General features: G+C 44.0%; 1 protein-coding gene across 1 annotated transcript in view; it reads right to left on the reverse strand.

The window, feature by feature from the left end:
• Positions 1–14,183, reverse strand: part of MRTFA (myocardin related transcription factor A) — a 106,035-nt gene extending 91,852 nt beyond the window's left edge. Inside the window, exon 1 of the mRNA XM_032996731.2 lies at positions 14,091–14,183. Coding sequence (XP_032852622.2) covers positions 14,091–14,183 — 93 coding nt within the window. The remainder of the gene's footprint in view (positions 1–14,090) is intronic.
• Positions 14,184–15,420: the final 1,237 nt, after the last annotated feature.

The following is a 15,420-nucleotide window of genomic DNA, read 5'->3' on the forward strand; positions in this document are numbered from 1 at the left end:
CAGTACTGACGTAAATAAAAAAAAGTAAGGACACTACTGCTTTAGAAGCTTCCCTTACAATCTCTTTCAGAGAATGTTTCAATTTTTTCTTTGAATAGGACGTGTCAGCACACATTAGTCATGGCTCTGCCACAGAATCAAGATTTCATTCTGCCATATCTTACAGTATTTGTCATCAAGTCAATATTTAGAATTACTTACAATCACTTAATTAACTTAATGTGAGAACCCATCACAAGTGATTATTTTTTCTTTAATAAAGCAGCCAAACTGATACAACTGTAATTAAGACATGATAATGATGCAAGGCTACAGAACCAAGTATATACTTACACTGTACTTTTTACAGAATTGCAGATCCTAGATTTCCTACAAGGCAAGGCAAAAAAGCCTCAAGAAGTCAAGGAAAGTCTTCCACAAAGATAGCAAACAATTAACCACTGTTAAGAGTTCAATATTCCAATCTGATGAACAAAGTGCCTTAAATAATCTGATAAAATCATTTTGCTAGAACATTCTTCTGACAGCATTAAGCACATAACATCAAAATTTAGGTATGGAATGTTTGCTTGTGACACTGTTGGGGTTTTTTTAAGACACAAATTATAAATGAGTGAAATTTGTCCATATATTAAATCTTTTCTCCAGTGCAGGTTTCTGGCATAGTTTGGTTTCGAGTGGGAGGGTTTTTTTATTTCAGTGTTTGTGGGGAGGAGGGGCTTGTTGAGACACAAGTACCCCTGAAATCACTTTTCACACATTGAAGTGTGGAGAAGGTAGAGATGCATTTCACTTGATGATTACTGCTGACCAATCTCCAATTTCCAGCAATATCAGTTCACTAGATATTCTCTTCCAATTTAAGATTGCAACAGCATTGATAAAGCTGGACAATTATCATGCTGCTGCATTTAATTTTCTGCACTTAAGATCCATGTTCTCCTGAACCTCATTTGAGTCAAGACAGCTCCAACACTGAGCCTTTTCTTGGTCTGTCTATCCTACCACCTGGGCATCTGCTAGTCTTTTACAGAAGTGGGACCCCATAACCAGTCCAAAAAAAAAAAAAAAAAAAAAAAAAAAAAAAAAAAAAAAAAAAGTAGTATGTTTTCTTCAGCATGTTTTTCTCTGGAAAACTTCAAACTGCTGAATATTCTGCATCTAAAGAATACACCAAGATATCCCTAATCAGCTGGCAGGGTGAGGCAGAAGGCAGAACCACCTCTCTATACACCCCCAGTTCCACATCCCTTCAAGGCACTCATTACCAGCAGCTGTCCAAGACAAGACACCAGGCTGGATAGACATCTCACCTGGCACCATATGGAAGACCTTAAAGTCTTACCTTTCAAGGTATGCATGAAGATTTAAAAATACATATTTAGATACACACATACACTCAATGAATTTTGGTATCTTTGCAAAAACTTAGCACCATCCTTCAGAAAAGAACGTGTGTGTGTCTATATGTGTACATGCAAACACACACTCAGAAAACAGGACAAATTATTTCAGTAACTTTCGTGCCTCAGTTTATTTACCCCTCCTGACTTTCCAGCACTTCATGAGCCTTCTTACTTGTCAGAGTTCCTTGTTCTCTCACAAATAACTCATCCTCCAAGGCTGCAGACATTTATCTTTCTTTCTCTACTAAGAACTAAAGTTTTATTCCGGATACTCTGGCCAATAAAAGGCGATCTTTAAAGCTTTCAGTCCTAGTTGTCAGGGAAGTTCCCGGTCAATCTTAGGTGGTTAAAGAATTGCATCCTGCAATTTACTACTTAGTCACCTGAACCCCAAGGAGATAAACTGGCTTGCAATGGGCATGGATGATCATCAACTTTTTTTTCTAATATGTGTGCCATTAAGCTAAGTGATGCTGCACGTATAATGTATTTCTATCATTATCCTTATTCAGCCACCCCATGGAACTTCCATCCAGCTTGAAGACAGAACAGAAAACATGGACACACCCTGCCTTCAAAATAACAAGTCAAACTTCACACAAATTTTGCAGAACAGTCTTGCAACTGTAATGAAAGACAAGCTCTTTACTGCTCCTTCTATACTGAGGCAAGTGAGCAAAGATTAATCTGATAACTGAAACATTTTCTGGCAAAATTCCACAGTTAAACTGCTTTTGTTATTCTTTGCTTATAGCACAATCAAAACATTCTTCCAATGCTCCTTTTTCCTTTCACTATACAGTCAATGCAGGCAAAACTGTACTGTCCCAGATTTTCTGAAGAAAAAATAGTGTCATCTCTAAGAAATGCAGAAGTCTCATCTTGCTGATAAACTCCTCCATCCAATGGAAATGTTTATATGTCAGTGTTTACATGTTCAAGCCAAATGGCTGCTATTCCAGTGATTACAACGGCTTATTGCCTTCAGTGGTGACTTGGGAGTTTGAGCACATCTGAACAACATAGAAACTCACTGACATGATTTGCAAGTCTGATCTGAACATGGCAATGCAGAATTCATACCCCATCTTTCTAACAGCCATACTACCTCTCAGATGGAGGCTTTGAAAAGATTCAGACTCCAAGTAATCTGTTCCTGTAAAGCAAGCCAGACAGGACATACGAGAGAAAATTTAGAGACACAGTTATATCAGGTCTAACATTAACTTGGCCCTACCAATCACTCAGAGAAACCTCTCACTCAGGTTTGGGTCCATCTTACATAATGGAATACAAATGAAGTTACAATGCAGACTGTAATCACATTCTGTTGGGAAACTTCTTATATTGCAATAAAAAAAAAAATCAGAAAAGATGGCAAAAATAATAATTAAAGAAAAATTAAAATCATTCAAGTAGAGTCTTGCAATGCTTTTCCAAAAGTTTCTTCCTGGAGGAGGAAAAGTTTCCCTGTAATTGTCAGAAAGTTAATCCTGTCTCATCTTTGCTCAGAGCTGTACCTTCACACATATAAACAGTTGCAGAAAGAATGAGTTCATCATAACATGGGTATGGCTGTGTGTAAAGGATGATCTCATCTGAGTAAGTCTAAATAGGGTGTCAACAGTATGGATCAATCGTGCATTGAAGACATATCCTCAGTGTCTCTACTAAACCACAGAAAGGGTAGAACTCAAGGAACCACAGTGTATAGTATATATACACCCCCTCCCTACTGTGGCTTGAACTAGTCATAATTGCCATATACCTACAGGAAGCATTAATTTGAGGTTGAAACAATCTGCGAGGTAGACTTCTGCCCCAAAACAAAATTAATTTCACAAAACTTGACGTATCATTTCGTCTCTTGCTCCCCTAACATGAAGGTACTCTGAAGATGATGTGTAGTCAGCACATTTATTTGCCTTACTGGAAGATGGCAAAGTAGGTAATTTTCTGCATTGTTTTATGCCAGAGGCTCCTGCACTGTGGTACATACACAATTCAATAGGCACCCACAGCAAGCAGAGACAACAGCAGCAGCAGCTCCTGACCATGTCCAGGGGAAGATTTTTATTTCAGTGCCACAGAGGCAGCCCCCGATGATCACCTGTTAACAAATAACGTGCTGGCACATGCAGCAGCAGCTACCATGCTGCTTCTGCTGTGCTCCACAAAAACCCTGCTTTTCTGGATCAGCAGGGCCAAAACAAGCTGAAATAGGGAACACAAGTTAATTAAGAAGGATAAGTAGAAGTAGTTGACATGATAGTTTGTGGTAGGAGAGCAAAAGCAGATGGATGGCATGAGGTTAAGGTGCAAAAGAAAAACCCCAATTAAAAGCTCAGCCTTTAGCTTTCAAGATTTAAAAAGACTTGTGACTGTGTGTTAAATTTCACCTTCTTACAGAGATGTTATCATTATGGCTGTGTGCCTAAATCCAAAATATTTCTTCACACAAGAATAACGATGATGCACACGGTCACGAAAATGGGGGAGGGAAAGGCAAAGGAATGCTGCTCGAACTAAATTCATTACTTCAATTTCTGAAATACAAACCAATCTAATTTAAACAATTACTCGCCCAGTAACAAATTCTAAAATTTATCTGTGTGGAAAATAAGTGTCTCATATCAGAAACAGAAAAGGATCAAAGGAAGTGAGATACTGTTACCGGCATTGTTTCTTAACATCTGAAAACATCGTATCAGACTGATGGCAGATTCCTGTGCAAACTGCCTGCACCATTTGCCCTCCACAAGGACAACCTGCCTTTAAAAATCTCAAGGCATTGACTGACCACTACGGCATACCTAAGCCTGGTAATGTAAACTGTCCTCACCCCAATGCCATTCATTTCCCTTGAAGAAGCCACTTAACAGTGTTTGCACTCCATAAAGCACTCAGAGGAGGGAAGGTAAAATATACACATTAACCACACACATTATGTCCCTGAAGGACTGAACAGAGTATTTGACAAAGGAATGAGATCCTGAATTCACACCAACTCATCCATTTCATCTATTTGACACACATACACAAAAGAAGAATTCTAGGAACATTTTTAAACTATAGTTCCAAAAATGTTCTCTTTAGCTGTAGCTCTTACTAATCCACTCCTGTGCTCCCTCCCCTCCACTCTAGCTATGCATTCCTTTGGCCCTCCCCCATGCTTCACTTTGGGGGCTGAGGGGGAGAGGAATAGAACCTGTACAGATTAAAAATCGGGTCTCTAATCTGGCTCAGCATGCAGCCCCACAGACATACCATCACCACTGAGATGACAGCATACAGTGGGGAGGAAGGGGGGGAAGAAAAAAAAAAAAGGCAGATGGGAATATGAGCTGTTTAAGACAGCCCCACCACTAAAAGAAATGTCTGTGCAACCACATCCTCTGTTTTCAGTCTCAGTTCAGCAATGTGTCCAGCAGGAAATAATTAGATTTGGCTTTCCCAGAGTAGGTGTTTGACGGTTTCAGAGCACTGAACAGTCGTTTTTTTCTGCTTCCTCTTCAACAGTTTCTCAGGAAAAGACATTGACCCTCAGGACACAGTTGATTTAAAAAAAAAAAAAAATCTTTAAAAGAAGAGCATTGTGTAGCTATAATAAGATTTGCTGCTAATTGTTACCTCTTTTTACACAGAGGAAATCGACTGTACTCTTCAAAAAGGATCTTAATTATAATACTGAGTTATCAGTAAATAAACAGACATTGAGACAGTTTGATTATATTATCTACAACACAGGAAGGACAGCTGAGTATGGAGAGTAATCACAGAAGACTCTTGGAATCCCTATGAATTCTGCTTTTGAGGTAAAAAGCATATATGGAGACACCTCGCACATTCCAAATGAGTGTAATTATTAATCTCATGATAATTTTTTTGACACATCCTAAGAATATATCTGCTTTCTGCTTGCTCTAACATCCAAACCCTTTTTTCTCTGATCCTCCTCTATATCTAGTACAGATGCCCTTTCCTCCACCAAATACTACACAATAATGTAATTACGGCTCAACAGTGAAGGAAATCCAGTAGGGATTATTATTATTATTATTATTATTATTATTATTATTATTATTATTATTATTATTATTATTAAGGTGTATTCTGATCACCTGAATGTACATTTCACTTGGAGGTACAAGGATGAAAGAGTCTGTGAAAAATGCTGCTGCTTACCATGCCAGCAGAAGCCAGAGTTATAGAAACCAGTCACAAGCAGGCACTCCTCTCCAAATCCAAGTGTTTCCTATTATTTCATATTCAAGGGGAGAAAAATTTAAATAACGTTTTTGGAAAACCCCCATATCCTCTTACCCTACGTCAAAACGTCTTCCATACTCCCTCTCTTTGCATTTTATTTCATGATCTGCTTGTTGCCTGAAGATTTGGGGGTCTTTTCCCACATGATGTTAGAGTTGTTGGCCTAAATTAAATAGAAATTAAAACTGCTTCTGTAACTACTGGAACCAGCAAACACAGCACTACCTATATTTTTTATAGAACAATATGATGCCCAAGAAGCTCTAGCTAGCAATATATCACTCTTTTCCTGAAATCACATTTGGTATCTAGATTACAAGTGAGAAAGGACTGAAAATGGCTCAGTAAGTTATTATCTGGTAATTAAGAAGGGCAAATTTGCGTACTTCTGAAAAGCTTATAGCATTGGCTTTCAGCCCTGACTCTCTTTCTCCTTTCAGCATAAAGCATGAATCTAAAGATCAAAAAAGGAGTTCACAGTCAGCTTCAGATCATACACTTATTTTAAAATCTATTATTAGATTATATTTAATCACAACTATTAGATCATTCATTTAATCACTCCAGCAAATGGGAACAAAAGGGTGTCCCTCTCATTTCATATTCAGAAATGATTGAAAGTATTTTTGGAAATACTTATGAAGACCTAAAGGCATTATGCCTCTAGCAGTTCTCCATTATAGATTTTAACAGCGTCTTTACAAAAGCCTACTGATGGGTTTTGTGCAAGCAGCAAAATATACTTTGAAATCAGTGCTGAAAGTTTGTTTGTGTATTTACCTGAAAGTAAAACCAACACACTTTCACTAAGTGAGCTATGCCATGGCTAACTAGCCTAGATGTCAAATGCAAATTTAAAATAAAACCAGAACTACATACTGAATTTTCTCAGTGCCCACACTGGAAATGTTAGGATAGACACCTCCAGCACAGAATAGCTACATTTTATATTTCCCAAATATTCAGAGCTGTGTCTTCAAATCCAACCAAAAAATAAAAAGCACATGTTGGTTTCCACGATCCAGCAAAGAAGCTACAGACTTAAACAAAAGCATTTTTGATGCTTTCAAAATGTATTTTCTATTGATGGTAGACTAAGATGCAGTTTCATGGCACAGGCCCTGGTATTATCTAGACAAACATGATACAAAAAAGGAAGTGCTATAAGCAGGAGTAAACCTGAAACCCCTTATTCAGCCCACTCAAGGTTCATCTTGTAAATCAGAACCACACAGAACCACGTTAACACACTGTTTGCATGATGCAGTACGAGGGCACACAGACGCAGATCATAAAGGTCTCAGGAGGGTATTTCCACTTACACACATAGCAAATGGTCAGAGTTTTCATCCTTGATAAGGGATATGTGGAATTACAGTCCTCTGATACAAGATTTTACAGTCACAGTGGGAGATCTGGTCCACACTGGACAGACACACAGACCTTACCTCAAATACACATCTAGGCATAGAGCAGACAAATATATTTTCCGCGGGGGAAATTAACCCTCGTTAATACAATCTGGTGTGTGCACGGAGAAGCGGGGATGGCAGGAGCTTGCTGCTGCACAAACCCTTGTAAACTGCTGTCTCCAGTGCCAGGCCTGTAAAATCGGCAAGAGAGCACCGACAAAACCACCGCCGGACCCCCAAACTCGAGGCACTCGGGACAAGATCGGGGAAACGGCGCGCTGAGCCCCTCGTGGGGGGGGGGGGGGGGCGGAAGGTGGGGAGCGGCCGGAGCGGGGCAAAAGCGAGTCAGGGGCCGAGAGGAAACCAGCGCGGGGGCTTCCGAGGGGGCGAGGCCGGCCAGCGGCTGGAGGGAGCGGCCGTGGCCCCGCGTGGGCGGGGGGGCACCCGCGGAGCTGTCCAGCCACGCCGGTCACCCACCTTCCCCCTGCCAGCGTGGGGGGGGGGGGGGGGGTACAGGGATGAGGTGGGGAGGGGGAGGCACGGGAGGCACCGGGGGGCGCGCGCTGCCCCCTCAGCCCGCCCCAACGGCCGCCGCTGCGGAGAGGTGCAGGCGGCGGCGCGAGACCCGGCACCGGGGCGGGTCCCCCCGGGCGGGCCCGCGCCCACCCCACCTCCCCCACCCCTTTCTTCGCGCCCGGCCGCAGGGGTCGCCTCGCAGCTCCCAGCTGAGCCGCAAGCTCCGTACTCACCCGGTCACGGCTCCATCTCGCTCTGACCCCGCCCGTCCCTGGCGGAGCCGCCGCCCGCCGAAAACGCGCCTCCTCTCCCCCCCCCCCCCCCCCCCCCCCCGAGCCCGCAACCCGGCCTCGCCACCGCCGACCGGCGCCTCGCAACCGCGGAAGCGCCCGCCCCCGCACCTCCCTGCTGCGGCGACACGCGCCGGGGTCCGCCAATCAGAGCGGAGAGGCGCGGGTGAGCGCCACCGGGGCTCACCAATGGGCCGCGAGCACCTGGGGAAGCTAACGGGCACGAAGGCAGGGCGAGGGGGCGGGGGTAGGGCGGGCGCCGCGTGCCTGACGGGGTGGGCAGCCAATCGAAAGGCAGGGATGATGTCATCTGTGTGAGGGGGGGCGTCTCGGGGGGCGGGGGCGGAGAGGGGCGGGTCCTCGCCCTTAAAGGGGCAGCGGTGCCCTTGTGTCCTTCGTGTGTGTTGCGGAGGGGGGGTGGGTGGGTCTGTCCGGCGCTTATTTGTTTTTATTCGATTTATGCTTTTATTATTTCATAAGGGGATGTTTTTCCAGAGGGCTCCGTGGGAACCGGGCGGGGAAGGCCTGGCTGGCGCGAGCGGGCCCGGAGGCGGCAGCGTGGAGCCAGGCGAGGCCCCTCCGGGACAGCCCTGAGGGGAGGGCGGCGTGGGGCAGAGCTGGGCACCCCCCTTCGCCCTGCCCGCCCCGGCCCGGGGAGCTTCCCCAATCCTCGGGGTGGGCCTGGGGGAGTGGGAGGTCCCCCACCCGAGGTGGTGGCGGGGGGGGGGGGGCGGCCGAGCGCCATGTTGCCATCGCTGCCTGACCCGTGGCTGGTTTGGGGGGGTCTGAGCTGCCCCTCCGCCGGCTGAAACCGCCAAATGTCGGAAAAGCGCGTTGGTTTTTGATTTAATATGAAGCCGGGGGGGGGGAAGAAAAATAAATTGCAAATGGGTGAAATGCTCATAATTAAAACTTTGGTTAACTGGGGCGGGATTGCTGAGAAAATAGAGGAATGATGCCATACCTAAAGAGCGGGACAGAGGATCATAGATTAGTATAATATCATTATAAATTAGTCAGTGCACTTTTATCTGCAATGCTATTCTCACTCTTGTTTAGTGTATTTCGAAAGAGCGTTACAGATGTGACTCATGACAGAGGCTGTAACAGTGTTCGGTGAAGGATGGTCTCGCACTCCAAAGCTGAAAAAATTGGAATTACCTTTCAAACAAAAAAGAGGCATGAGGAAGGCATTCAATAATAAATGGTATAAAGAAGGCATGATTGACCTTTCCTTATTCTCTCATGTAGTCAAAGAACTGGAGGACATGATATAACTGCAAAGCAATGTATGTGAAGTAGTTGGGAAAAAATGTTTGTGCCATGTACGATTAACCTATGAAATTCACGATAAGAAGCCAGATGATACAAGAATGTTAAGAAGAACCAAATACTTAGCCAGCTACTGCCAGTCAGCCGCTATCTCACCCTGGTTTCCAATCCTGACATTTACAGCATTCTGCTTTTCATTCCCAGGGATCCAGTTCAGCTTTGGCTATGTACATAAATCTTGAAGTAATGTAATTCTTCTCCATGCTCTTTGACAGGGTTAGCCCTCCAGAGGTAGTTTAGTGAAAGAGTAAAGTCAAAAACATGAAGCATTCCCATGGATGATGGTAATTCTGAGAGTTTTAGGTTTAATGACAAGTCAGGAATATTTACCTTTCTTTACTCCCATGTTTTCTAAGAATAGCTCTTTAGGGATCTGAGAGAAATTCTCCGAGTGGATGAGAAAGCATAGATGTCTTCCCGTTCTACATTCCCAGATTTAGCAAGACTGGTGCAGGGCTTGTTCTTGAAATCATTTGCTTAGGAGACTTGTTAATAGATCTGTTTACAGTGTGGGCAGAGAGATGGTGTGTCCAAGGGCATACCACAAACTGATGGCAAGCTCACAGGTTTGCCTGTATTTTCAGTTCACAAGCCAGAGTCCTATTCACCAGGCTATATCTTCCTTCAAGCAGATGAACGTTTAAGAGATAGATGCCTTTCCCTTCATTTATGTGCTTAAGTTTCACTGGCTTGCTAACATCTCTACTGATTTACATACTCGACATATTACTGATTGTTTTCAGTATTTACTATTACATTTTTCTAGAGCTTCAAAGATGTTTACAGACCTTGATAAAGATACAGTAGGGAAAAATAGACAGCAAAAAATCTGCTTTCCCATAAAAGCTTTCTGTCTTTACCAGGAATAATGAAAAGTGAAGAACATGTATTACATGCAAGCTATATTTTTTGTTTTAGTTTTGAAGGCCTCTTTGTTATTTTCAGTAGCTTTCAGTTTACTTAAGACTTATAAAGTATGAACTAAATTCACATTTTTTTAACAGATGCGTAAGAACAATCTGCAGTATTGGTAAAGGCAGCAGATCAAGTATATTAAATTACTTGCATTTGATTTAATGTTAGATGAAGATATACACTGAACAAAGAAAACACTGGTGAGGTGTAACAGAATACAGCAGAATTCAATCTAGTTACAGTGGGACTAACTCTAAATGCAGACTAATTCTGAACTCTACAGCATAATTACAAAATCAAGTTACTTTTAGGTGCCTACCATGAGCAACTAGGCTTAGAATCTTGCACAGAAATATTTGATTTTTCCTAACCTAATGTCTTAGTCATCACTGACTTAGCATTACATTCAGTTTTGCATTTGAATTTCCTCTTTCTTTAAAGAAAAGCGGGAACAATGGGGAAAAAACACCAAAAGAGAACAAATCTAAAAGATGTCCCTGAGAGTGTTCCTAAAGATAAAGTTCTTAAAATGGCTCAATGCTAAGCTTAACCTTAAAGGCTGGATGGCCTTCAGCCATCTGAAGATGACTTTGCTTAAAACCATAAGCTATTAAGGAAACCTTAATGACCCAACAACTCAGAACATGCCTAATAATGTTTATTGTCTTGACGCTAGGCTGATGGAGAAATCATCTCCTGATGGAGAAAGAACCAGATTGGCACAGCTAACTATTCCAGCTTCATCTCATTGAAAGTAATGAATTCTGCTAACTTGGCTTCTGACTAGTTATACGCATTTCAGCAGCTCAGCGAGATCCCCGGTTCTCCAGCGGTTTGCACAGGCCACAGCAGCAGAAGCTCACGTGTGTGTGTGCACACAAACAAGAGTGTGCAGGGGCTTTCCAGGGCCTTGGGGAAGCACCTCCCAGAGGCACTTGGCCAAACAGGGGTGGTTGCCAGCCCTGGGCTCAGGCAGGGCCTGGATGCTGTCTGCGGTGGCCAGGCTCCTGCCAGACACTGACCTGGACTACAAGGGAAGCCACCTCCTTGGTGCCTCTCCCCCAGCAGCTCTGAGGAGCACTTGCACGTAGGTGGTTTCTGATGAGCCATAATTGCCTGCATCGAGGCTGGATGAGCTCTTCCACCAGACCGAGCACTGTCAGTCACTTGATCAGCCCAGCTTCTGTGTATGGCCTCCAGCCAGAGCCTAGACTTCCCTCTCAGGCTGCAGGACAGAGGTTGACGAGGAGGGTGTTGCCCGGCAGGGATGGGCAGGGAAAGGAATAGGAGGGTGCAAAATCAGGTACTGGAGTTCATATATGTGTATTTGAGTACACAGGAGAAACAGTGGGCTGTAGACGCTGAAGATTGGGCTCCTCATGGAGAGTGGAGGTGTGTGAAGACACCCTTCTGCTCACGGTCCAGCTCTGAGCAAGGCAGCTGCTGCAGCCACCCAGGGTAGTACCATAGTCCTGCTATGTTAGGAGCTGCTGTGGGAGCTTTAAAGGCAGCGCTTTAAGATGGTGTTGTGTTGTGAAACTGGGAGGAGATGGTATGTTCTCAGCCTTGTTTAATCAAGTCCTGACAAGCAAGAATAAGAGACGACTGGAGGAAGTGCCTAACGCGATTCCCTGCCTTCGGAGAGGCCAGTCACTTGCACTTTTTAAACTGAATCATGTTCTTTACATGGTTTTGTTCTTACTTTCCATGACCTGCACATCAGTGGCTGGCTACTGTCTTATAATCCCCTCAGTATAAGTGTCTCTTGAGAAAGGATTTGAGAAAGGTAGTTCAATGGCCGCATTCAAAGCATTGGAGACAACCCATTTTCCTATTTTACTAAGGTTTTTCTGTTTTGAAATGGGTCAACAGTTTCAGTTTGGTAAACACCAACATATTTCTATTAATATAAGCTTTGCTGGGCAAGCAATCTACCTTCCTATCTGTTCTTTTCAAAAAAAGAGGATTTTGCGTGCTCAGCTGCTCAAAGAAAGAGTAACGTGTAGGAAAAAGAGAGCAAAAGCAACTGAAATCTTTTTAAAAGTATGTCCTTTTGGTAAACACCAAGCACAAGAATTTCCAATAAAGAAATTGTTTGAGGAAGTACTAAGTGCATATAAAAAGTGTGTGAACTAGTATCAGAGTTCCGGTTTAATAATTACAGTGTCTTCTATCAAAGAATACATAAATTATTAACTTCAGGCTGTGGCTTCCAAGTTGTGATCCACATGGGTAGAAAAGTGTTTACTGTAGTAAACAACACAGTTTATGAACCCATCGGTTCAGAAGTGCAGTGATAAAGATACGTTGTGGTTCATGAGAAAAGTTTGAAGGTTGACCATAATCTGTTGGCCTGAAAGGAACGGAACAGACACCAGCTTGTTTCGGGGGTTATTGTAGTATTTTACTGCTTCCCATAGATGGAGCCAAACTCACGTCGTCCAGCTGCCTGTGACTCACAAGCAATGAATGCAGCTTCCCGAAAATCACAGAGGAGAAAGGAGAGTTTGTCATGTGTCCCCAGGCCCCATTTCCTGCCCCTTCCCCTCGGCTGACTCGCTAATACTGTTTCACTGTCTCCCAGGTTTGTTCCCACAGTGCAGCAGCAACAGGCAATGATACACGAAAGCACTAATCCAACACTGACCTTCCCATACAGCATGAGGGGAAATGGTTTTCAGATGTTACAAATACTGCTTTTCTAACTACACCTTGTATCACAGCTTTGGCTATTGGTCTGTTCTTCTGCATACCGAATGGATATGGCATTAGAAATGGTCTTAAGAGACATGTTTTGGAGGCTTCTTCCTTCCACTGCTGCACTGGGATCTTGGGCAAAATTCTCATCTACCGGGTCTTGTAACTCTGGCCTTCCACTGCAAAAGGTTTGGGATCCATGGACGCAATGCAATGACGTAATAGAAAGTAGGAACTTTGGAGAACAGAGAGGAGGGCTCTACGGTCTCTGTCAACTGTGAAGTGATAGCTAAATTACAGCAATTTTATTTTAAAACTGCGTAAGGAAGACAGACACAACTATCAGGCAAACAAGGATAAGAGCATTACAGGGTATGAGCGTTTCCAGACTTCAGGACTAAGAAATCATAGCTGCCCTCCTGACAGCCACTCAAAGTTCTTTGCTCGCTTCAAGAGCCAAGGAAGGCGACTTCACATCTGTGTTCAGAACAGTGCAAAGCCACTCATGTCCCAGTAAGGGGTAAGAGTAATTACTTCCACACTGATTTTACTTACCTGGCAACAGGTTTCATTACAATGGACTTGAAAGTGTTGTGGAAGCATCTGAGGCAAGGTAAGGTATAGACAGAGTGCCCTTTTGCTAGCCTTTTATTTTTAAGCAAGATGGCAAAGCAGATAATTTTCTCAAAAGACCGTTACATTTGAAGGGCCAGTCTTGTTATCCTGCTATCCAGCGTTCAGTCTGAATCACAAAAGATGAACTGAAACAAGGGGACTATGTGTCAGTAATATCCCAGTGATACAAATGTGCGACTAACTGGAGAAGAGCTCTGCGTCCTGTTTTATATCCCTGTGGTTCTATGCCTATGGTTGCACTTGCAGCAGTTGCTACACTTTGCCCCTTTCACAGAGGCATGTGGAATGCAGCAAGAGCTTGTGACAATCAAACAGTTGAGGAAGCTGTGAAGGGCTGTCTGGTGTGAGACCAGTCTTTTGGATGGAGCCTTCTCTTCCAGGGACTTGCTGTGAAGAAGGAAGAGGTGCTGGATCCCACTCTGGTTCAGCACATCCCCATCAAGACTGTATTATTTCCCAGCTGCCGTTCTGACTCCAAAGTTTGTTCTTGAAAGAGTTATGTTCTCCAACTTTCTTTCACTACTAGGGAGGGCACAGCTGGAGGATTTGGAAAGAGGAGATGTGATCCCCAGAGAGGTGAGTAACCAGCATGGGGAGAGGAAGTGTGTGAAACTCACATCTTTAGATGTTTCCTGTGGAGCGACTGAGTACCAGAGGATCTTTGGTTTTCTCTTTGCAATATCTGGGTCTGATTTCAGCTGCGATGTCATCCTGAAAAAGCTGACTCATCCTGCAGGGCTGCAGCTCCAAGGAACACATGCAGAGGCTGGGAAAGTTCAGAGCTATTTTCAGATCTTGGGGGAGTTGCACCGTGGGGTCCCACTCTCTGTAAGAGGTGCTAGACAGAGCGTGTGCTGTCCGAGAGCGTCCAAGAGGCTCCATAAAATCTGGACACTGCCATGACCCTGCAGGCTTCAAAACAAACGGATCGCAAAGGCAGAAATTGGTAGAGGAATATAATTGCCATCCACTGGGAAAGGGTTTCTTCGGTGCTTTGATAGTGCCAGTCACCTTCACATAGCTTAGCTGCATTAAATAGTCCCTGGAGCAGGAATATGGCAGTGCCCAGGCAAGGATGGTCCGCAGGGGAATTGTGCGGCACAATGGCAGAGAACACTGAGTATTCACCAACCTGACTGCAGGCTCCTTTTCTGCCTCAGTTTACCTTTATCTGTTTACCTCAAACCAACTACCAGGCCTGGTATTTCTCACTAGTCTGGATAGGGCTTATTAACATAACATTTAGCCTTCCAGCCTCAGTAACAAGATTTACAATTGTGATAACAAACATTTTAAAATGTGATTCAAAATATATATATTAAGATCAGTGGAGGGGAAAGCTCTGGAGGGAAAATAGAGTATTCTGATTTATGTCCAAGAAGAGAGGAATCAAACGAAAGATTAAAAAGAACCAGCTTAATGCTATCTGGGGAACACAGCAGCAGCCTCTTTCAGACAGGCCTGATGTTCCTACAAAATAACAGATCCAGGAATGAGTGTCCCAGAAAAAAAAAAAAAAAAAAAAAAAAAAAAGAGGCACGAACAAAGGAAGTAGGAACGAAATTCAAGTCGAGCTGCTTTCCACTTTCCTCTGCCCCTGCTGCAGCACAACACCGAAACTGAACAGGCAAATTCGCTCCCAAAGAAAGACATCCTTGTGTGGCAGAGTTGCCCAGCAGACACCAAAGACTCTTCCAGCTGCTGGCAATGTAGCAGGAGTGACGGGCTCCTGGCCAGGGCAGTCCTGATGGAGCCCACGTAAATCGGGGAAGGGCCTGGGGGCGGTTGGTTAGCACCGGGGACTGCTCAGCGTCTTGGGTGCCAACACTCCGCAACTCCTTCTGCTTGCAGGGAGCCATTTGTCAGAGTCAGAGTTAAACATCTGGTTAAAAGGCCTGATGATAAAGCGCTCTCTGCAGAGCTGATTTCTCCAGAAATGTGCGTGGT

This window comes from Tyto alba, unplaced genomic scaffold (assembly GCF_018691265.1).
Source record: "Tyto alba isolate M040663 unplaced genomic scaffold, T.alba_DEE_v4.0 Super-Scaffold_2, whole genome shotgun sequence".
Lineage (NCBI taxonomy): Eukaryota > Metazoa > Chordata > Aves > Strigiformes > Tytonidae > Tyto > Tyto alba.